This window comes from Nannobrachium achirus, assembly GCF_963921795.1.
Source record: "Nannobrachium achirus genome assembly, chromosome: 4".
Classification (NCBI taxonomy): Eukaryota; Metazoa; Chordata; class Actinopteri; order Myctophiformes; family Myctophidae; genus Nannobrachium; species Nannobrachium achirus.
The window spans coordinates 45,313,680-45,337,442 of NC_137813.1; the positions used below are offsets into that span (position 1 = coordinate 45,313,680).

The window sequence follows — 23,763 nt, forward strand, 5'->3', positions numbered from 1 at the left end:
TACCGAGTATGAATTATGTTCCGTGCGTTCTCAGGGCTATGCTGGGCCCAACTGTGACCGGAGCATGTCCTGCCGAGAGCTGTCCTGCTACAACGGAGGCAACTGTGCGCTCACCTCGCGGGGAGCGCGCTGCACCTGCCAGCCGGGCTACGCCGGGCCCCAGTGTCAGCACCGCAGCAACGAGGGATGTTCCTCCCAACCCTGCCGCAACGGAGGCCTGTGCACGGAGGAGACCAACTTCCCCTTCTTCCACTGCCAGTGTGCTGGCGGCTGGACGGGCAAACGCTGCGAGCAGAGCAGCAGACAACTCGCAGAGTTGCCGCCGCCCTCCTGCCCTCTGGCCGACTGCCACGGCAAAGCCAACGACGGCGTGTGCGACAAGGAGTGCAACACGCCGTCGTGCCGCTGGGACGGTGGCGACTGCTCGCTGGCGGTGAACCCCTGGGCTCGCTGCACGGACCCCCGCTGCTGGCGCGTCTTCAACAACAGCCAGTGCGACGAGTCCTGCAACAACGCGGAATGTCTCTATGACAACTTTGACTGCAAGAACAAGGAGAGAGTTTGCAAGTGAGCCATTCAGCCATGTTTTGTAAACCAAACATCCTCAAATTCCCTCCCTCCCCTCTAGTTCTCTAAGTAGACGGTAGAGAATCTTTGAATTAACGTTGCATCCACCTCTGTGTTTCCCTTCCAGTCCCATCTATGAAATCTACTGTATCGACCATTATGCTGACGGGCGCTGTGACCAGGGCTGCAACACAGAGGAGTGCGGCTGGGACGGCTTGGACTGTGCAGGGAAGGTTCCGGAGCACTTGGCCGACGGGGTCCTGGTCCTGGTGGTCTTGCTGCCCCCAGAGGAGCTCCTCCGCACCAGCACGGCCTTCCTGCAGAAGCTGAGCGCCATCCTGCGCACCACGCTGCGCTTCCGCCTGGACGACAACGGCAAGGCCATGATCCTGCCCTACACACGCAACGAGGCACGCCTCAAGCGAGAGCTCAAGCGAGAGCCGAATCAGGAGATTATTGGGTGAGTTAGACATAAGGATATTTAAACAGTGGAAGTCTAGTCCTGTTTGTGGGGTGGGTATGTGTTGTTGCGACCGTTAGGGAGCAGTTTACTACCAAAACCTCCACCGGCCGTCCGTCCGTCCGTCGGTCACACGTCACACGTCACACCTTTGTTTGTGTACGGTGTGATGTCATATATCTTCAGTATGACATCACACCACATGTGTACACAAACCTTTGTGTACGTTGCTGTGGCAACAGTCTGTTGTTGCTGGTCTGTTAGTGTACGTTAGCAACCACCTTAGCAACCATGGTTTTACCCTAGCAACCAACTGTTTACCCTAGCAACCAACTGTTTACCATAGCAACCATGTGTTTTTACCCTAGCAACCAACTGGGCATAAAAGGGATTCTGTTAGGGATCTCCATATATGGGCATAAAAGGGATTCTGTTAGGGATCTCCATATATGGGCATAAAAGGGATTCTGTTAGGGATCTCCATATATGGGCATAAAAGGGATTCTGTTAGGGATCTCCATATATGGGCATAAAAGGGATTCTGTTAGCTGTTAGTGATCTCCATATATGGGCATAAAAGGGATGCTGTTAGGGATCTCCATATATGGGCATAAAAGGGATTCTGTTAGGGATCTCCATATATGGGCATGAAAGAGATTATGTTAGGGATCTCCATATATGGGCATAAAAGGGATTGTATCCCAGATGATGCCCTGTTAGGAGATCCACACTAACAGAATCCATATATGGTCCTACCGACAGCTGCTATAAGCCAACCCTGGCGATAAGGTCTGAGTCGAAGAAATGCTTCTTTCCTGGCAAGAATTGCCCCTTTATACTGTAGGGCTCGTTTGTGTATTGTATGACATCACGCCACATCATCGGCTGAGGACTGTGTGATGTCATCATATCTCCATATATGGAGACATAAGTTGCTCATGCCCAAATATGGGCTGGTGAGGTCAGACTTAGTGTGATGCGTAGGTTATCTCCATATATGGAGATTCAACTTCAATGAGTAACCATGGCAAACTGTCAACTGCCCGTATGTCTTGATAATTGGTAAAACAAACTTTTGGCCTATTTGTGGAGATAAGCGACCAACGGTCGCTTATCCCCCGATTAGGGAGTCTTACTGGTAGATATGTGTTGTGATTTTTCTATGTGTTTGAGTGGACAACTGAAGTGGTTACAGTATGGGAAAATGAAGATGGACGGATAAGAGGAAGGATGATGATAGTATGAATGTATAATCAGAAATGTTATGTGAACAGTTGTCAGGGGTTTCTTTTGTTTTTGTTGGGGTTAGTGGGGGGGAGTGTTTGTCTATGTTGGTTTTTTGTTTATGTATTTTCTGTACTGTGTGTGCACTTGAATAAAATTTAAGTGATAAAAAAAAGTGGAAGTGTTGCCCTGTGGGTCTTATGATGATTAACGGTAAATGTATCGCTCTGTTACTCCTGCAGATCCATAGTCTACTTGGAGATAGACAACCGTCTGTGCTCTCAGGGCTCAGAGGACTGTTTCCCCACCGCTGACAGTGCTGCGGACTACCTGGGCGCCCTTTCAGCGGTGGAAATGCTCCGCTTCCCCTACCCCCTCAAGGAAGTCAGAGGTGAGTGGAGAAACACCAGTAGTACATCTCTTTGCAATAACCCTCTCCTCTCCCTCATATGATCATCATATTGCAGGGGTCTTCAGCGTTTTCAGGCCAAGGACCCCTTAGTTGAGAGAGACCCCCCACAACCTGTTCATAGATTCCGTATAGTTTCATTGTTTGACAGCACAATCGTCAGTGTATTTTGGATTCATGTCAATTTGTGTTTTCAGATATTTAACCACTTAAACCGTCAATACTTAATAAACTTGACCTTTCACTCTGTACTTAGTCCGCTCTTTTCCCCCTCTACACCAAAGCTCTTTGCCAAAAATAGCCGATCTACAAGCTCACAACGCCTCGCGCTGCGAGGCGTTGTGAGCTTGTAGATCGGCTATTTTTGGCTAAAGTTCTCAGTGCCTGTTGAAGACCCCAGGCTTAAAGTTGGCTCAAAGACTTTCTGAGCACCAGTTCACTTTGCAGTTTACCTTCTCAAATCATGAGCACCTGGTATCATTTGTTCGGAGTACATCAGTAGTGTTGGTCAGCTTTTTAAAGGCAGTTGTGTGATGTTTCTTCCCTCTCCTTCCTCAAGGCGAGAAGATCGTCATCCCAACGGATAGTTTCGAGTGGAGCAAGCTGATGCTGGTGGGCATCGCCTCTCTGTTCCTGCTGGTGATCCTGATGATAGGCATGTTGATCGCACGTCGGAAGAGAGAGCACAGCACCCTGTGGTTCCCCGAGGGCTTCTTCCTCAAGAAAGAACCCAGCAGTAACAAGAACCGCAGGGAACCCGTCGGCCAGGATGCCCTGGGCATGAAGTGAGTGATTCTTGTGCAAATACACACATGTATAATGATATCTTCGTTGTGGGGTGGAAACCTTGTATCTCCAAAACTGTTTAGTTTTGTATTTATCATTTTAAAAACGATTTAAACCAGTGAAAACAGATGATCTACAAGCACACAACGCCTCGCACCTCACTAGTCTTGTGCGACAGTCTTGTATGATGAAGCAGGGCTTTACTTTATGAAAAGACATACACATTTGAAACTTGGAGATACAAGGTTTCTGCCTGACAGTGACGATATCCTGCTCTCTTTTTGTCTGTGGTGAATTGCTATGGAAATATTGTGTTAAGACTTATGAGTCAGTGTTTGTCTGTCACTGTCAGCAAATATGCGGGTGTAATAGGGGGTGATGAAAACACCAACACAAACTGAAAAGCTCAACTATGTAAACATCTAGGTTGCATTGTGTTGTGTTTTTTAATATTGATTTCATGTCTGCTGCTGATCATACAGACACATGCCAAAAACAGCGGAGGAGTCTCTGCTTGGAGACCATAGTGAGCAGTGGATAGACGCCGACTGCCCAGAAGCAAAACGACTCAAGGTACGGTTATTATATTTATAGTCATCATTGTCCCAAAACATGAAGCAGGTGTGGCCTGCCTTATTCCTACTTGGCAGCGGTTCAGCATGTTTTACTCATGTTTTGTCACATGTTCACGGGCTCAGGTCGAGGAACCGAGTATGATGTCGGACAGCGAAGATGCAGTGGACAGCAGACAGTGGACGCAGCATCACCTGGCAGCCGCAGATATCCGTGTTCCACCGTCCATGGCCCTCACCCCACCCCAGGGAGAATATGACAGTGATTGCATGGACGTCAATGTCCGAGGCCCAGGTCAGCATTATCCATACATAACTTTTTTTTTTTTTTCATTTAAAAGTAATCTCCTGCGTCGATCATTTCCAGTCATTAGATCGGTATATTATTCGGATTCAGATCTACGGTGCAGCGCTGCGAGCTTGTAGATCTGCTATTTTTGAAAAATCGTGAACGTTTGAATTTTGACCCGATTTTTGTGTCTTCTAAATCCTTCTAAGGTTTTTTGAAAAACACATGTTTCTACGTCAAGTGGTGCTCAAACTCTTTCATGTCAAGGACCCCTAGAATTATATGTATTTGGCCGCCGACCCCCGTCTCAAAATATTTTGTATCGGGGACCCCCCAGAAGCAAATATTTGAGTTACAAATGTTCTCTTTAAAAATGAGATATTCACACAGATTTGCACCCATTTTCATGATAAAAAAAATAGCAGATCTACAACTGTGAGCTTGTATATCTGCTATTTTTCAATAGTTAAAGCATCAAATAATTCTAGGCCTAAATGGATTAACTTGTGTTTTGCTTCTTTCTGGAAGCAGATGGCTTTACTCCCCTGATGCTGGCGTCATTCTGTGGAGGCGGACTCGAACCGGAGGTGGCCGAAGAGGACGAGTCGGAGGAGTGCTCGGCCAACATCATCTCTGACCTCATCTACCAGGGCGCGTCCCTGGCCGCTCAGACGGACCGCACCGGCGAGACGGCGTTACACTTGGCCGCCCGCTACGCTCGCGCCGACGCCGCCAAGAGGCTGCTGGACGCCGGGGCAGACGCCAACGCCCAGGACAACACAGGACGCAGTCCACTACACGCGGCCGTGGCCGCCGATGCCCAGGGAGTCTTCCAGGTAGACAAACACACCTACAGGACATGCATGCACGTGTATTATACCAGTGTTTCTGGACCTGTGGGTCGGGACCCCCAGAGGGGGTCCTCAAATTATTTTGGGGGGTCCCCAGATGATTACCTTAATGTGCAATATTGTTTTCTCACTCTTCAGTAAACAACCCAGAATACAGTTTAAGTGTATAGATGGTAGATGGTATCTGCACATTTCTAAAGTGACAATTTGAGGACTTTTTAAGTCCTCAAATTGATCTACATGCTCACAAATTGATCTACATGCTCACAACGCCTCGCGTTGCGAGGCGTTGTGAGCATGTGGATCTGCTATTTTCACAATAGAACCATGTTCCAAAATGTAATTCCTCAACTCTTCGCGCTCGTCAGGGTGGGGGGGGTCCCCAGTTAAAATATCATTATGTTGGGGGTCGTGGCCTGAAAAGGTTGAGAACCACTGCATTATACGACAGTGAGACTTTTGTAACATCCTTCAACACGTACCAATGCGTGTCATCTTGTTAACGCTGCCTTTACATCTTTTCTACCACCAAAGATTCTGATACGAACCCGGGCCACGGATCTGGACTCTCGTATGTACGATGGCTCCACGGCGCTCATCCTGGCCGCGCGATTGGCTGTAGAGGGCATGGTGGAGGAGCTCATCACTTGCCATGCTGACGTCAATGCCGTCGATGAACTAGGTAAGTCATGCGTGCCATGTTGGGGAACCCGCTGCTGTTTTGTGGTTTCATTCACTCCTGAGAAGAACATTGGTTAGACGTTTTTTTTCATTGGGGTTTTCTTGTCTCCTCCAGGTAAATCTGCCCTGCACTGGGCAGCTGCTGTCAACAATGTGGATGCCACCATTGCCCTGTTGAAGAATGGAGCGAATAAAGATATGCAAGACCTCAAGGTATTGCAGCTTCGTATCAATTATCTTCATCTTTCCACACCAATGACAGTATATTTTATCTTTGGAATGATTATACATCTAACACACTTATTTATCTCTCTTCCTTCTATTGTTTTTGTTTTCAGGAGGAGACCCCTCTCTTCCTTGCAGCCCGTGAGGGCAGCTGTGAGGCTGTGAAGGTGTTGCTGGCCCACTTTGCCAACCGAGAGATCACGGACCACATGGACAGGTTGCCCAGGGACATCGCTCAGGACCGCATGCACCACGACATCGTCCAGCTGCTGGACGAGTACAACACGGTGAGGAGCCCCCAGGGCCACGGAGGGGCCGGACACCACCTCGCCGGGGGACACACCCTGTCTCCCCTCATGTGCCCGCCCAGTGCCTTCCTGCCCAGCCTAAAGCAAACCCCGCAGGGCAAGAAGAACCGCCGGCCCGGCGCCAAGGGCTCTGGCCTCGGAAGCCAACACGCCGCCAGCCTTAAGGATTCGGTCAAGGCCCGCAATAAGAAGCTCACCCTGGACATGCAGAGTGCCTTGCTGGAGAGCTCGGTCACCCTGTCCCCTGTTGACTCACTGGACTCTCCCCGCGGCGGGACTAACAACGCTGGCTACATGACTAACCCCACCTCCCCCGTGGCCATGCCTTCGCCAGGGCTCTTCCACTCCATGTCTGTGCCCAGCACGCCCATGGTTCACAACAGCATGATGGAGGGAGGAGGCCAGTTTGCGGTGTCTCTGGCCCAGCTCAACGACCTCGGAGATGGAGGGATGTCCATGCAGGGCCGCGTATCCATGGCGTCGGCCCTCAACCACGGCGGCTATGTGCTCAATTCAGGTCAGATGGGGATCAACATGGGCATGGTGAGTCCGGTCAGCGTGCCCTTCGACTGGCACAGCCGGATGACGCCCACCACCCAGTGTGGCCAGCAGGTGGTGAACCTGGTGCATAGCAGCCAGGCGGGCATGCACCCCCAGAGCCCCGCCATGCAGCAGCAGAGCATGATGCAGCTGCACCAGCACTTGTACCGTGCCGCCATGCTGCAGCCCACGCCCATCACCTCCACGCCCACCATCAGCCCCGTCAAGCTGCCCTCCATCGCCGAGCAGCAGCAGCAGCTTCACAGTCACGCCATGGCCGCCCAGCAAAGTATGGCCCGCATGAGCGCCTCCACCCCGCCCACCCCCCAGACCTCACAGCCCCCGCAAGGGTTCTTCCAGCAGCAGCAGCAGCAGCAGCCTCCCCAGCCCCAGAGCGCGGCCCAGCCCCCGCAGGCAGCCACCCCGGCAGCCCAGCCACCTCAAGCTCCAGCCCCCCAGGCCAGCGGCAGCACGGCAGGCCTGGAGGATTACCCCACCCCTCCCTCTCAACATAGCTACTCCTCCGCCTTAGATGCCACCCCCAAGCATTACCACCACCTGACCAACGAGCACCCGTACCTGACGCCCTCCCCGGAGTCTCCGGAGCCCTGGTCTAGCCCCTCCCCTCACTGCGTGTCTGATTGGTCAGACTCCACCCCCAGCCCGGCGGTAGCCGGCCCAGCCCAGACCCAAATCCCCCACGCCCCGGAGACCAACGGCAAGAGGCAGGTGTTTGCATGAAGGTCCCATGGCTCCTGCGTGGGAAAAAAAGGAACTGGGGTGAAAAGAATAAGTTGGACTGGCTTGTGAGCCTGTCTGTGTTTTTTCTTTTCTTTTTTTTTTAAATGTGTCAGCCTGTTTCCAAGATTTTCATTGGATGTGGATTGACTGTTTTATCAAGAGGACCGTCTGCTAGTGATGTTTGCAGAGAAAAGAGTAAAGGGAAATGTGTGTTGTCTGGGGAAAAAAAGCAGACAATTTAATGAAGTAAGACTTATTCTGTCACAGATGGACTTGTTTTTTATTATAAAAAAGTATATGAAGAAACCAAGTCTTTTATTTCAAAGACTTAGGGACGCTCTCCTGAAAAACTAACAAACTTTAAAAAAAAAAAGTAGATAAGTAAAAAAAAAAAAAAAAGCAAAATGTTGAAGGGAATTCCTTTTATTTTTTATTTATTGTTTGTTTTATGTTTCTCCAAACTGCCTTTTCAGGTGTTTTTCCCCCCTCTTTCTGTCCTGGCCTCTCACGATGATGCTGCCCCCCCCCACCCCCCACCTGTTACACAGAACACCAAGTACATTCCTATTAGGCCAGTGTGATGGTACAAGGAAAAGAGCATTATCCTCTGCTACACTTCCTTACCTAGCGGGTTTACACAACTCCTTTTACACTCTGCGTTAACCGACAGAAAGCGGAGGTCTCGCCTCTTTTGACTGATATTTATTTAGGCCAAACAACTGGTTAAACAAAATGTAAAACGAAAAAAGAATTACATTCCATAGAAGTATTATGAATAAGAATGTGAGGGTCTGTTGAAGCACTTCTTGTGACAAGCCCCGGGTGGCGTTGTGGGTCTGGATCAGACATATTTTTAAGGTCTTTATAGCAATAAAGTATCTGCGGGAAGTCTAAATTGATTTTGATTTTGGTCAGTACATTTTCAAATAATTGTCTCACATTACACCCGATGTCAGGTGTCATTGTCCGCTCCCTCCACTTGCACACTGGTGCGACTCCACTGGAGTTTACCCTCCGATTCTAGACCCACCTCAGATCACTCCACGTCTGGAGCATGTTTAATTCACTTTAAGGAACTTTATAGAACTGTTATTATGCCCTGTTATTTTGCCTATAAAATCAGCATGCCACTGCCCTTTAAATCTTCAACAAATTTAATTTTTTTGGGGGTCTATTTTTTTACATCTGTATATTTGTTGAGTTCATGTATAACTTTTTTTTTATTACATTTATTGGCTGCTATTCTTTCTCATCCCCAAACCTTCCAGCATGTTTGCTTTGTGTCGGCGAGCCTGACAGCTGAAACCCTTTCATACTCTCTTCAGCTCCGTCAGCCATTTATGTGTTTTTCAGTAAAGCATTTGGAAGTGTGCAAGCCTGTATGTATGTCCAACTAGTGTTCATTAATTGAACCATCTTGCGCCCGATTTATACCTGGCTGTACACCGTTTCATGCACGGAAAATACCCAAACTACAAGCTCACAAGCTTGATGTGAGCCTGAGCTTGTAGATCTAGTATTTTCGGTGCACTTGGCAACTAACTAAGTATAAATCGGGCTTTAGAGTTTGGCCAGAAAACACTTGATTCATTCAGCCCTGGTTAAAATAAAATGGCCTTGCATGAGCTAAAGGGGAACAGAGGGAGTGCGTAATGGTCATGGTGTGAAGGAGTGGCTGCTGGGCTACAACTGCTGATGGCGTGTTACTCCTCAGGGAGGTTTTTATATAACATGCAGGGGAACGGTTCCTCTGCATCTACAGCAGCTTCGAGCCCAGCAGCCACGGAGTAGCGTCTTCAGACGACTTGTTGGAAGACACGGAAGGAGAGAGCGCTACTATGTAGCGCTGTACTCTCCGGCTTTTTGCAATACTCTGGGGACGGCGCTCCCGGCGATCCAGCAAACCTTCGCGTGTTGCCTGACTAGCTGTGTCTGTCTTCGTGTGATCCAAGACTCTAAAATAGGGACCATTTTCTTATAGACATACCATGGGCATATACAGTAGAATAGTATATATTAAAAAGGATCATTTGACAAACATTGTGAAAACCTGAGCACATAATTATTGTTTGTTGCCGTATGCATGTGACAACATGAACAGATACTTATTGGACGCCAGTCATTGTGGTGGCCTAACATTCCTCTGCCTAACATTCCTCTGCCCTTAGTTGTGTCATATTATATCCAACCAATGGAATCGGTTACTGTTTCCTCAGATCTGGGAGGATAAATTGCCAGAGTATTCATATTCCAGTCCAGAGGTTATTTACAAGGCAATGTGGTTCTGGTCATGTGATTATTCTACTTGGTCCATTAATTTCCTTTCAAGGTCGCACTATTACATTTTCTTCTTCTTCTTTTTTTTGTACATTTCAAGCTCCCAACTTATGCCTGTAAATATGTTCGTCCTGGGTTAGATTTATTTGTTTGAGAAGTCTTATGTTTCTAAAATGATTATTTACTAAAAAGGACAAAAATAAATGTACTTCCTTTTAGCATTGTTGTGAAGCTGAGGATGTGACTGATATTTTATTGGTCTTGTATTATTAGAACAGTCATAGATATTTTCTATCATTAATTTCTATACTTGTTTAAAAGTAGTTTTAAAAATCATTGTACATAAAGCCTTTTCACAATTTTCTTTCTACAGACAAAAAGTTGTAAAATAAGTTACTTCTAATAAAAACTGTAGGGAACTACATTTTGTGTCCTGTTTTTAATCTAGCATTTTTCCATTTATTGACGTTAGTCTATAAAGATATCAATATTTTTGACAGTGTCACTCACTGTCACTTTGTCACTTTGTCAGTGTCCTTGTGTGTGTTTATTTGTGTCTTTCTGTGTCTTTGTGAGTGGGCGTAGGCATGGCTCCAGCTTCATCAAATATATTGACCTACTGCAACACAGGACATCTCAATACTGCAATCTGCTGTGAAGTCTTGAGGAACCATGCCAACTCACTTCCTCCAGACAACTTGTAGCTGTGTGCAGTGTTCTGTCATGTCCCGGAGGTGATTTGACACTATCTTCTGGCTGAATGTCTCCTTGACGTTGCCAGTGGCGTCACAAGGAGGAGAAATGTGGGACTGAGTTACTAGGGCCCAAGGTGGAGGGACCTTAATTATTTTATGCTTTTAGCTATTGAAAAATAGCAGATATACTGTACAAGCTCTGGTGCCACGCTTCAAGCTTGTAGATCTGCTTCTGGGGGGTCCCTGATACTAAGTTTTTTGAGATGGGGGTCCGTGGCCAAATACATATCATTTTGGGGGTCCTTCATATGAAAAGGTTTGAGCACCACTGACATAGAAACATAGGTTTAAAAAAAAAATAGAAAGATTTGAAATATTCAAAGACTTGCACAAATTTGCACGATTTAAAAAATATATCAGAAAATATTTCAAAAATATCAAGCTTGCAGCGCTGTGAGCTTTTTTATCTGCTATTTTTCAATTGTTAAAGCACAAAATAATGCGTTCCTAGTCTAAATGGGTTAAACCCCCACCCCCCTATGAAGAATATTCATGGGGGGCCCGCAGTGAATCCTTGTACCCAGGGCCCCAAATTTGGTGCGACACCCCTGGATGCTGCCCCCCATCCTCACCACCTCCCATCTTTCTGGATAGAGGTGGTGAGCATCAGACACACCACCTCTGGATGGAGGCAGACAGCTTTTCTCTCTTGTCTTTTTCAGACCGGTGTCTGAATGGAGGCTCCTGTACTGACACAGTGAATTTGTTCCACTGTAGCTGCCTGCCAGGCACCACAGGACCTCGCTGTGATCAACGAGTGCCAGAGCTCATGATGCACAGACCATGTCAGCTCCTACACATGATGCACCTGCAGGCCTGGCTTCACTAGCATCCACTGTGAGACCAACATTCCTGACTGCACTGTAAGGTACTGTGACTTTTTGAGTGTGTGTGCATGGTGGTGAAAACATTTCTATTGTCAACTTCCCCAATTTAGTCGTTATGCCAATTAATAACTCCCCACACACATTACTGTGTTGGCCGTAGCTGAGAGGTTAGGTAGCCTGCCAGAGCGAGGAGCCAGAGCTCCTGGTTGTCGCAGGTACGATTCCCGGTCAGGCACCTATGTGTCCCTAAGCAAGACTCTCAACCCCCAATTGCTCCCTGAGTGCCACATTATGGCTGCTCACTGCTCCTAGTTGTTATAGGATGGGTAAAATGCAGAGAATAAATTGTACTGTGACAAACAACTCCCCAAGGCGAAGGTTGTATCCTACTGACTCGCCTGCCAGTGAGGGCCCCCACTGGGAGGATATAAAGCCTTTGTCCTACTCCCCCCGCCCAACACTGGACAGTCATCTGCACTCGGAGAGTGTACAAATGGAACCCATTCCACTCCATCCTGTTCCATTCGTATGCTCTCGGAGGTACTGAGCCATGAGGGTCCATTTGGTGGTCCCTGGCTGGACCCCAGGTTGATAGCAGGGGGTGGTCCCGGTCTGGCAGTCCTAGATGTGGCAGACATTACCTGGCCCTCCTGTGATAACTTCTTGGCACAGCTGGCAGGAGTGACACATGTGAGAGAGAGACACACTGTTCTCTGCTGCTCTGATAACAACGCAGGAGCTTGAAAACTGACACGGTCAAGGTTGTCCACATTCATCTGTGTGTGTGTGTGTGTGTGTGTGTGTGTGTGTGTGTGTGTGTGTGTGTGTGTGTGTGTGTGTGTGTGTGTGTGTGTGTGTGTGTGTGTGTGTGTGTGTGTGTGTGTGTGTGTGTGTGTGTGTGTGTGTGTGTGTGTGCGCGCGCGCGTGCGAGCTGCAAGGGGAGTTAGCATACCTTAATTGGTTAAAAAAGAGCAGATCCTCTGCTCTCTTGTAAAAAATAAAAAATAGCAACTGAAAGGGGAGGTGAGCACTCATCGACTCCATGGTGACAAGTGGCAGGGTGAGGACAGTTGTTTTCATTACGTTTCTGTTCCATGGCCCTTGCTATATCTCTGTTATGATGTGAAGAGTCTTTTGTATGTGTAACACAAAACGTGAAAAAGGACATTTTGGATTTCATCTTGCAATTCACCCACTTGGGACTTAAGAAAACGTTTTGTGTCCAGGGAGTCACTTTATGCCTACTTGCAGGCCTTCCGATAGTGGTGGGAGTCAGCTGACTGAACCATCGTCCGCAGAGCTGCTGTTGGTTAGCTACAGCTTCCACCAGCCTCACCAATACTCTGCCTACAGAAACACACGCATCTGGCAGCAGTACCAGGTAACCAAACAAAAGATGTTTTTTACTTTGACTTGTTCCAGAAGATGATAGCTCTGTGGGGGGTGGAGAATGGCATGTAACTTGTTTTAAATTGTTAAATGATGTAATACATCTAACTGGAGCAGCAGTTATGTCTCTGCCACACATGTCCAAGCAGCTTAATTAGTTGGCATTCTGACACACAGTGGCACAATCTGTATTTTAATCTGGTCATTCCAGTATGCCTTCGGAAGCTGTATAACTTTGTTTAAAGTCACTTGTTGATAGAAGTATTTCTGAAAGCAATAATATCCTTGGGCAGTGGGCACCACATAGTTCAATAGTTGACTACACAGTATCTATGTTCCATGGAGAGATGATCTCCACTCCAGCTGTTTGTTGGTAGACAGTTTGTCACTCCTTTGATGAGGAGATGGGGGACCAAACCCCGCCCTGACACCTCTTTTGTGTTTACTTCCTCTGAGTTAATCAACCGTTTTGATTAACTGTGCCATTTACATTGTTTCTTGGTCATGGCACCCCCTGGGCTTGGCTTGGGGAGAGAGAGAGAGAGAGAGAGAGAGAGAGAGAGAGAGAGAGAGAGAGAGAGAGAGAGAGACGATGAAGGGAGATGGGCTGATGGGAGATGGGCTGACGGATGAGGACATGCAAGGCTTAAGCCCTGTATATGGGATATGCTGTCTATTTTCTTGTTGCTCCTCTAAATAAACGTGCAATCATTTCCCAAATGGACTATATTTTATTCCCATAACAATTTGGCACCCGATGTAGGGCTGAATTACTCCATTATTTAGCTGGGGACCACCTGGAACCCCCTGAAGTACCCCACCCCTTTAAAATAGAGTTAAAGTGGTTAAACTGATTTTGTTCATGCTATTTTAACCAACTTTGCAGGGGACCAGACCACACTTTGAGAAATATTATATATATTAAAACAAATTAAAAAGTTATGTGTTGTTGAAAACAGAATGTACAACCAGGGAAAGTCTTCAGTTTTCAGAATGAATCACCACACTCACTCCTTCTGCAAAACAGCTACAGTGCTACATGCTGCTTATTAATAGTCACAATTCAGCAGTGGTTCTCAAATTGTGGTCCAGGGAAAATTTTGAAATTAGGAAAACAGAGTAGTTATCCTACTACAAATGCACAAATCTTGTGTGTCTGTAGTCTAGCAAACCACCGTTGAGTTAGCCGGATAGGCGGTTGTCCGGGCCACAGATCCAAGTGATATGCCCATATATGGGTATGTCCATATTTGGACATAAATTTATGACATCAGGGATCTCCATATATGGTCATAAAAGGGACATAACAGGTACTCTAACAACGGGTACAATGGGCATTGCATAACAGAATGGGGGCATGCATTCCCAACTTGCATTGTTCCTGACTTTCATTGTTTCCGAGCCTAGTTTTTGAAAAGTAAAACTAATCTTGAACTAGAAATGCACACTGTTGAGGTGCCAACTTGCATCTTGCCCACAAGCAGGCCATGTACAGCCTACTTGTGCGCAAGCAGAGCACGCCATGAGGTGCGCTCACCACTGGCATAACCGCTGCCAAAATATAAATTAAAAGAATGATAAAAAAATGATTCCCTTATCACTATATCCCATAAAACACCCTATTTCATTTGGGATGTTTCAGAACAGTATTGAAATGTATAAATACACAACGATGGGTTTAGTGTTTAAAGAGAGATTGAGATACAAAAAGGAAATGCGTTCACTGAATCCATTGGGTCTGTTTTATAACAAGGCACCAGCAGTCAGAGTGTATCAATAGTTTTTACTGCTACATAATCACTCATATTTTTTCAGCCCATTACATCATTCCTCCGAGAGTTATCGTCAGCCTGGAACAACTTCCTTTCTGCAAGGCCGGGCAGCCAAGCTGGGGCAGAAAGTAGCTGAATCCCTGCACGAACGACAAAGGTATGGCGCTTCTAACATCCACCCCCCACCCCACCCCACCCACAAGGCAGTTACAGTACATTTTCACAGGCCCAGCAGCAAGTGAATAGCAGCAAGTGCAAGACTACTTAATTCGCTGATTGTTCAACTTGAATTATTTTACACTTTTCCCACACATTAGGATAATAATGAGTGAGGGGAAGCTAAGAGAACTTAACTTCCCCAGACTCATTATTATCCTAATATTACACTATTGGGCCTTTTCCACTGCACCATAACAGTTCTATACTTGGCCAAAATGGCAAGAGAAGCACTTCCTCATTGGGCGTGGCCTCTGCTCAGCTCTGGTTGGAAAAACGTCCTTGCATCAAAGACCTCCTGCATGGCTGCTATAGTTTGGCACTCCAGGGGTCCAATCATGCCAACACCAGCATTGTTCACTATGAGAAAATGGAAGATACTCTAGTCTAAATGAGTAATTCTGGGCGCTACACTTCCTCCACCAACCTGGGGAGAGCAAAGGACTGACCTCATGCTTCCTTTTAAAAATGAGGAGTCCAAGATGCTTCTTTTCACCTGATAGTGGGGAGATTCCCTGGTTAGATGTGGCGAGTGGAAGGAACACGTTATTCCAAACAGTTCCTTTCCCCTCCATCAGGCTGGCCAGGGGGGGGGGGGCAGTATATAGACCAGGATTATTGCATGTTATTTGCAAGGGTACCTATAGGAGACATGGGGAGAACATGCAAACTCCACACCGAAAGTCCCTTTCGCCTACCCCACCTAGGGTATGGGCGCTGATGAGGCGGAGGAGAGAACACGCCCCCAGCGCCCACAGTGTCCCCAGCGACAATCGCACGAGGACCTTCTATCTGTGAAGTGACAGTGACTGTGCCACTGTTCACACAATTTTATTTTCAAATAGCCTATAAGGGATACATTGATTTTGATTATGTATTAATTTAGCTAAGGACCCTGGAACCCCCTCAATGACCCCACTTTGAGAACCATTGTTCTAGACCAGTGTTTCCCAAACTTGTTTTCATGGGACCCATTTTTTTAAGATGAAAAATCAGGGGACCCATTTTTTTAAGGTGAAAAACCAGGTGGTCCGCAAACCCCTGGTGGTCTGGGGACCACGGTGGTTGAAACCATGTGAATACTGTATGTATGCCCTAAAAAAAATCTAGAAACAGAGCCTTGTATTCAGAGAGAGTTTGTGTCACTCACTTCATGGGGCCAGGTCTTCTGCATACACATCTACTGGCGCATAGAGACAAAGGGAGAATGCATTGGTATCTATGGGGGAAAAGTGACTTTTCCGACGTACATGAACCACGTGACCGGTGCTGTTTCTGACACCACATTGGCGGAACTCGCTAAGTCTCTAAGGCTCTGGTCAGTTGGACAGAGCAGAGAGTGCAAGCAGCATGGTCTAGAATCTAGACCATGTTGGTGAGCTCTGCCTCTGTCGAGGCCTCTTGAATCTCTTGAGGCCATTTCTGAATTGGTTTGCCGTCCCGCAGTTCCTGGAGTAGTTTGCGGTTCACTTTCCTGTTTTCCTCATTGACTGGATAAAAGTAGAATATAGCCAAGCCAGCCAGAAGGAAAGCGATGGGCAGAGCAGAGATCAGCAGTTGCAGGGTTAAATGAACCGCTGGGGGTTGTTCGCAGCCTCGAGTAATGAAGCCTGCAAAATGTAAGCTCAGTGTGGAAATGCCCATGGAAATTCCGGAGCAAAACTTCCATAGGAAGACGTACATTGAGTAGAAGACGGCCTCGTGTCCGATGGAGTCAGGGTTGTGCACCTTGAAGTCATCGATCACATCAGGAATCATCGACCACGGCAACAGCATGCTTGCGCCAAATCCCACTCCGGAACCACAGGCGATGATGTAGGTGAGGGTCAGGTTGTCCCTCACGCACACCATCAGAATCATGAAGGGAACAGCACACAGGTTTCCAGTAAAAAAGGCTGTCTTCTTACCAAACCTAGTCAGGAACCATTGCCAGAAGGGGATGCTCAAGGCAGCGGAGACCATGGTGGACAGTAGAATCTGCGCGAAGTCATCTTTGAACCCCAGTGTGTAAGAGCAGTACAAGGCAAAGTTCCCCTCTATGAGATAGCAAGCCACTGCTGTGAGGAGGACCCCCATGTTCAGTAAGGCAAAGGGTCCATACCCCATAACCCTCCTTATTGTTTGGAAGAAAGACATGGGCTGATTGGGCTCTGACTGGGCACAACGCGATTCTTTTCTCTCTTTCGTGCCAAAGAAGAGAACTACGGCACAGAAAATGTAGATGGCGCTCATGGCAAACGAGGCCATCATGTAGGCAGTCTTTGTGCCCTCAAGGGAGACGGGAGAATCGGTAGCATTGGCGACAAGCATGGAGGTAGAGTTGGTAGAATCCATTATGCACGGTGCGCTGGCCATACCCACTATCTGCCCCTGGACAGCTATACCGACCAACATGGCCAGAAGCTCCATAGTCATCCTGTAAGCGTTGCACGAGTCCCTCTCCTTCTGCTCTGTGCTGATGAACATGGTCAGGGCAGAGTAAGGCACATGGAAGCAGGTCTGTAGTGTCTCAAAGAGGCAGTAGAACAGCAGGTACCAGACGACCTTGCCGTGATCTGCAAAAGGGGGAACGTACCATAGCAGGGAATACGCCAGCACAGAGAATGGCGTAGACAGCATGATCCAGGGCAGCATGCGCCCAAACCGCGTCCATGGGCTGCGGGACACAACAAAGCCCACAGCGGGGTCTGTTATTGCGTCCCACACTCTGCCCATGAACACGATTAGGGAAGCATAGAGGGGGCTCAGCTCAGCCACGTCCAGTAGATAGATCTGCAGGAAGAAGCCCAGGGCAGTGTCTGTGATCTTGAAGGGCACTGAACCAATGGCAAAGCACAGTTTATTGCATATTGACAAATTGTTATTTGGCTCATTCTTCTGGAAAACTTCAATGGCATCTGAGTCGATGCCATCAGGGCTGATGCCATCAGGGCTGAAGCCATCTAAGCTGACTGCCTGAGTATCCAATAAACCTGCCTCGGTCACCTCTTCTTCTTGAGTCATAATAGCTGTTATTCCAGAGAAGTCGGGGGATGCAATAATTCTGAAGCTTTAACCTTTTAGCTTGGTTTACCAGTTTCTCCTAGAAACACTTGTACTCGACATCTACGGGAATTCCGTAGAATTCCACTTTATATAGGTTGAACTGAGCATTGGTCTGACGTCACCGACAACACAAACCACAGCCACAATGGGAAAATGATAAGTGTCATCATAGATGTCTGACGTCATAGACCACATGAGACATGAGTACATTTCTATGGGCATTCTAAGATATGGACTTAATATTGATGGCATCAGTGATCTCCATATATGGGCATAAAAGGGACATGGCACCACTCAAACAGGGACAAGGACTGACAGATACAGAGATATCCATTAGGGATGGGACGATATGAAAGTGTCATATCACGATGATTGTGACAAAAGAAATCGTGCTACATGCTACATCGTTTAAACTATGCCTATTTTTAACCTTAACCCGAGGGGCAAGGCCTATGGGCAAGGCCCCATAGCGCTAGGCCCCATCCCCATGTCAGCTATGATATAGGCTATCATTTAGCTAAAGATCAGCCTTAACTCATCCTCTCTCCATCCTGCATCCTTTTTGGAAGTTGTTGATGCTGGACCCGCTTGTTCACTGCAAGGAGTCATTCCAAGCCACTGGATAAACTAACCAGGGTGGAGAATGGCATTTAACTGCTTTAAACTGGGTTACAATTTAATACATTGTTTTAAATTATTAAATAATGTAATACATCAAACTGGAGCAGCAGTTATGTCTCTACCACACATGTCCAAACAGCTGATTTAGTTGGCATTTTGACACACTGTATTTTAATCTGGTCATTCCAGTATGCCTTCGGAAGCTGTATAACTTGTTTTGTTGTTTAAAGTCACTTGTTGATTTCTGAAAGCAATAATCTCCCTGGGCACCACACAGTTCAATAGTTGACTAGTGTGTGTGTGTGTGTGTGTGTGTGTGTGTGTGTGTGTGTGTGTGTGTGTGTGTGTGTGTGTGTGTGTGTGTGTGTGTGTGTGTGTGTGTGTGTGTGTGTGTGTGTGTGTGTGTGTGTGTGTGTGTGTGTGTGTGTGCTCGCTCTCCTACAGCATTTGACAAGCAGGTGTGTGAGCAGCAGTTCTGGACAGTTCACAGAGCAGGAGGATACTCTGCCAGGTGAGTTCTATAGACATCAATCTGGCTAGCCATTGTCAAGAAAAGGGACCGCCCACTTGTCCCTTTTCTGTGTCAGTAGCCCAGCTACTACTCTGTCTTGAGAGAATGTATAGACATTGACTCAACAGATCTCTAATCCAACACATTTTTAACAGGCTTTTTATATTTTTTTTCACTCACTCTTTCACTCTCTCTCGTTCTAGCTCTCACTGAAAGTCTTACAGTGTGAGATAGAAGTGTTTGCTGTTCAAAACTGTTTTTGCCAGACCCATGAAATGGGTAGGCCTACATAAGCAAATGTCGGTCTGTCTGTCTGTCCGGGTTTTCTATATAAAGAGTATATATGATGATGACATGATGATGACATGCCTACAAAAGGCATGATGTCATAAATGATGATGACAGACAGGGGGTCTGGCACAACCAGGTTGACCTGGTCTAGTTATTACTAGTAAGACACCTCAGGGTGCCATGAGACAGAGGTCGCGCCAATTCTTGGCCATCTGGCCAGTGATGTACCGGTATATCGGACCAGCAGTTACTCATATATGGAGACCCCTGCATGATAGTCAGCAATGTTATGTCAAAACATGCCCACATACCAAATATGGGCATTCCCAGATATGTCCTTAATATTGATAACATTGGGACAGGGATCTCCATATATGGGCATAAAACGTATGTTAATTAGTAAAGCCCAGCCGGAGTGACTCATATATGGGCATAAACAGGATTCTAGGAAATACCCAAGTGGAACAGGAAGTGATGTCACAGTGACAGTATGGATATCCAGGGTTTGATGACATCACTTCTGTTAGGGAACGACAAGCTACTATTATCCAATATTATTCATATAAAACCTGCACAAATCGGTGTTGTTTGTTACGCATTGTTTTGTTATGTGTTACATCAGACCAGTGCTATATAAGGATTGAGTTTGATGGCTTTCACATTCTTCTCACAATAGGAAGAAACACATAAGACGAATGAGTTCTACCAAAGTATTGCGTAGGGCAATACAAGAAGACGCCATGTCATCAATCCCTCGTCTGTGGACATCCAAAGGCAATGAGGGAGTAACACTGAGGATGGCGGAGTCTGGCCTGGCTGCAGAACCCCCACTAACGGTCCACCAGATGTTCACCTCAGCTGTGCAGCGGTTTGGCAGCTTCACCGCTCTGGGCTGGAAGGAAGGCAAGCAGCAGAAAGTTCTCAGCTACACTGAATACTACCAGGAGTGTCGGACGGCAGCCAAGAGCTTCCTCAAGCTTGGCCTGGAGCGGTACCATGGTGTGGGTATCCTGGGCTTCAACTCCCCAGAGTGGGTCATTTCAGATATTGCTGCCATATTAGCAGGAGGGTTCCCTGCAGGTATCTACACCACCAACTCTCCTGAGGCGTGTCAGTACGTAGCAGATAACTGCAAGGCCAATATCATTGTTGTGGAGAACCACAAACAGCTTCAGAAGATCCTCCAGATCCAAGACCAGCTGCCCTGCTTGAAAGCAATCATTCAGTATAAAGGCATTCTAAAGGAGGAGAGACCAAATCTTTACACGTGGGAAAAGTTTATGGAGCTGGGCAGAGCCGAGCCAGATACTCTCCTTGATGACATCATTTCCAGCCAGAAGCCCAACCAGTGCTGCACACTCATTTACACCTCAGGAACCACAGGTACTCCCAAAGGAGTCATGTTAAGCCATGACAACCTAACATGGTCAGCTTTGGCCCAGAAATTCCACGTGAATCTGCCAGATGCCACAGAAGCCCAGGAGACAATAGTGAGTTACCTACCCCTCAGCCACATCGCCGCTCAGATGGTTGACATCTGGGTTCCCATGAAGGTTGGAGGGGCAGCACACTTTGCCCAGCCAGATGCCCTACATGGCTCTCTGGGCATCACTCTAAAGGAGGTGCGTCCGACATTCTTTATGGGCGTTCCCCGTGTGTGGGAGAAGATGCAGGAAAAGATGAAGTCTACCGGTGCCCAGGCGTCCACCGTTCGCAGGAAGGTGGCCATCTGGGCCAAGGATGTGGGGCTACAAACTAACCTCAACAAGATGAACCAAGACGGAGCAGTTGGTCGCGAGTCGCTCAAATACAGCATTGCCAAGATGCTGGTGTTCAAGAAAGTGTGCAAGGCACTGGGCCTTGACCGCTGTTTCAAGTGCTACACGGGTGCTGCCCCCATCACCAAAGACACTCAGCAGTTCTTCCTCAGCCTGGACATACCCTTGTACGACGTGTACGGCATGAGCGAGGTCACAGGACCTCACTCCATCTCCAAGCCTGATGCCTTCAGACTCACCAGCTCTGGGAAGGTGCTGCCAGGGTGCGAGACGAAGATTCACAACCCAGATGAGGAGGGTAACGGCGAGCTGTGCTTCTGGGGTCGACACGTCTTCATGGGCTACCTCAACATGCCTGACATGACGAAGGAGGCCATTGATGCAGATGGCTGGCTGCACTCTGGTGACCTTGGCAAGCACGATGAGGACGGATACCTTTTCATAACCGGACGCAAAAAAGAGCTGATCATCACAGCAGGTGGAGAGAACATTCCTCCTGTTCCCATCGAGGACGCTGTGAAGAAGGCCATACCGCTCATCAGTAACGCCATGTTGATTGGAGACCACAGGAAGTTCCTGTCCATGCTGCTCACTATCAAGAGCCAGGTTAACGGTGAGACGGGCAACCCAGAGGATGAACTGACGCCTGAGGCCGTAGAGCAGTGCAAGAAGCTGGGCAGCAAATCCATGCGTGTCTCTGAGATTGCTGGTGGCAGGGACGGCACTGTTCATGCTGCCATCCAGGAGGGAATCAACCAGGTCAACGAGAATGCCACCTCCAACGCCCAGCGCATTCAGAAGTGGATCGTGCTGGACCATGACTTCTCCATCATCGGGGGAGAGCTTGGTCCTACCATGAAGTTGAAGAGATCGGTGGTCGTGAAAATGTATAAGGAGCAGATTGAGAACTTTTATAAATAGGTGGCCAGGGATATAACAATTGATTAATTGATTGCCTGAATATTTAATGTAACATCACAAGTGCAGTCAAAACACTTAGGGCCCTATATTTTGAAAAACATCAAATAGCTGATCTACAAGCTCGATGTAGATTGGCTATTTGAAATATTTTTAAATGTTTTTCCAAATAATACAAAAATCAAACCTCGGTTCGAAGTGAAGCGGTGAATCTTAGTATAGAATTGTCTGGAGAGCCGGTATGACAGCCGGTATAATAGGTTTTAAGAAAATATATAAAAAGTCCTGCTTGCTGGTCTCTTAGTTGTTTGTCAACTGCATCCCTCTATAATTATTTCAGTTTCTGTTATCTTTGTGGCCTACTAAATTTTTCAACTTCTGCTAGATTTTCAATGTATTTACTCTTGTCTGCCTTAATGCTCCTTTTTACCATTCTGTTAGCATCTGTATATTCTTATTGTGCCTTTGCTTTTGCTCTTATGCAGCTATTTGTCATTGCTGCAATAGGTGAGACCTATTGCATGTACAAGACAGATAAAACCTGAAGGCCAAATTATCATGTGAAGCTTGACCAATCCTCAAAGTATCCATTCATCTGACCGGGAGGGACACCGCACACATATTCTGGACGTACAGGACAGATAAAGCCTATTCATTCTGAACTGAAATGACCATATATGGACATGGGACACACATTTTGCTTTTTGAAAAAGCCTATTCATTCTGGACTGATATTTTGCACGTACGGGACAGGAAAAACCTGTTCATTCTGGCCTGGAGTGACCATATATGGACATGAGGTGACATACATTGTGTTTTTGAAAAACCCTGTTCATTCTGGACTGAGATCACCATATATGGTAATTAAACGGACATTCTGTTTTTGAAAAAGCCTGTTCATTCTGGACTAAAATGACCATTCTGGACTAAAATGAGCAATTAAAAATAATAAAAGTAATAAAACATAAGACGTGAAAACAAGATAAAATTAAGTAAATGCCATATGTTTTCATCTTTTAAAAACACTGACAGAGCTCGCCTTTTTTGTATAGCACCTTTCATACATAAAATGCATCCCAAAGTGCTTGACATTAAAATAAAGAGAAATAATGGGATGCCAGTAAAAACAAAATTGATAAACAGAAACATAGCTAAGCTGTGTAGTTAACGGTAAACTAAAATAACAAGTCAGTGAGTGAACAATTACCGTATACAAATGATACAAACTTTTAAAAACACTGAGAGAGCTCGCCTTTTTAATTGCTAGTGGTAGTGTAGTCCACAGCATAAGGCCATAGACCCAAAAAGAGGCTTCAGGTGGGTTTTTATGAGAAGCTTAGGGACCCTCATATGACATTGATATTGATTCATATGACATTGAAATTAAATAAATAAAAATGTCCTCCTTTTTTGCATCTTACGCTGTTGCCTTATGTAAGACAATCGTGGAAGGTCGGTTCCCAGAGTTTATCAGGACGTTCATGGAGAGAACGTACCCTTCCCTTGACCAGTACCCTGGGTAGTGGATGCCCCGGCCTCGGTCAATATTTCACTGGACTGAAGACTCAGACTGGTATACGTAGTGACTGGGACCTTAGAGGCTACCTTTTATTGTCTCCACCAGCCGAAGGCATGGGGGAGAGTATGTTTTCGCCCCTGTCCGTCCGTCCGTCCGTCCGCCCGTGTGTGTGTGCGTGCGTGCGTGTGCGT

At 46.9% G+C, this 23,763-nt stretch overlaps 3 protein-coding genes across 3 annotated transcripts in view; 2 read left to right on the plus strand and 1 right to left on the minus strand.

Moving 5' to 3' along the window:
• The window catches only part of notch3 (notch receptor 3), a gene marked incomplete at its 5' end in the record, with an annotated part of 47,468 nt that extends 37,896 nt beyond the window's left edge, over positions 1-9,572 (plus strand). The window contains 10 exons of the mRNA XM_080724886.1: positions 35-567; positions 695-1,027; positions 2,494-2,642; positions 3,220-3,445; positions 3,929-4,019; positions 4,145-4,313; positions 4,839-5,143; positions 5,693-5,840; positions 5,955-6,052; positions 6,178-9,572. Of these exons, the coding sequence (XP_080581012.1) occupies positions 35-567; positions 695-1,027; positions 2,494-2,642; positions 3,220-3,445; positions 3,929-4,019; positions 4,145-4,313; positions 4,839-5,143; positions 5,693-5,840; positions 5,955-6,052; positions 6,178-7,653 (3,528 nt within the window). The 3' untranslated portion in view covers positions 7,654-9,572. The remainder of the gene's footprint in view (positions 1-34; positions 568-694; positions 1,028-2,493; positions 2,643-3,219; positions 3,446-3,928; positions 4,020-4,144; positions 4,314-4,838; positions 5,144-5,692; positions 5,841-5,954; positions 6,053-6,177) is intronic.
• A 6,679-nt stretch (positions 9,573-16,251) lies between these two features.
• Positions 16,252-17,892, minus strand: LOC308282933 (sodium-dependent lysophosphatidylcholine symporter 1-B-like; the record flags this gene model as incomplete). Its single annotated transcript, XM_080723322.1, has 1 exon — positions 16,252-17,892. The coding sequence occupies one exon, from the start codon at positions 17,890-17,892 to the stop codon at positions 16,252-16,254; it is 1,641 nt and encodes a 546-aa protein (XP_080579448.1).
• Positions 17,893-20,097: 2,205 nt separating this feature from the next.
• LOC308282934 (long-chain-fatty-acid--CoA ligase ACSBG2-like) lies at positions 20,098-22,056 on the plus strand (the record flags this gene model as incomplete). The annotated part of the gene is made up of 1 exon (XM_080723323.1): positions 20,098-22,056. One exon carries the CDS (start codon positions 20,098-20,100, stop codon positions 22,054-22,056), a length of 1,959 nt encoding a protein of 652 aa, XP_080579449.1.
• Between the last annotated feature and the right edge of the window lie 1,707 nt (positions 22,057-23,763).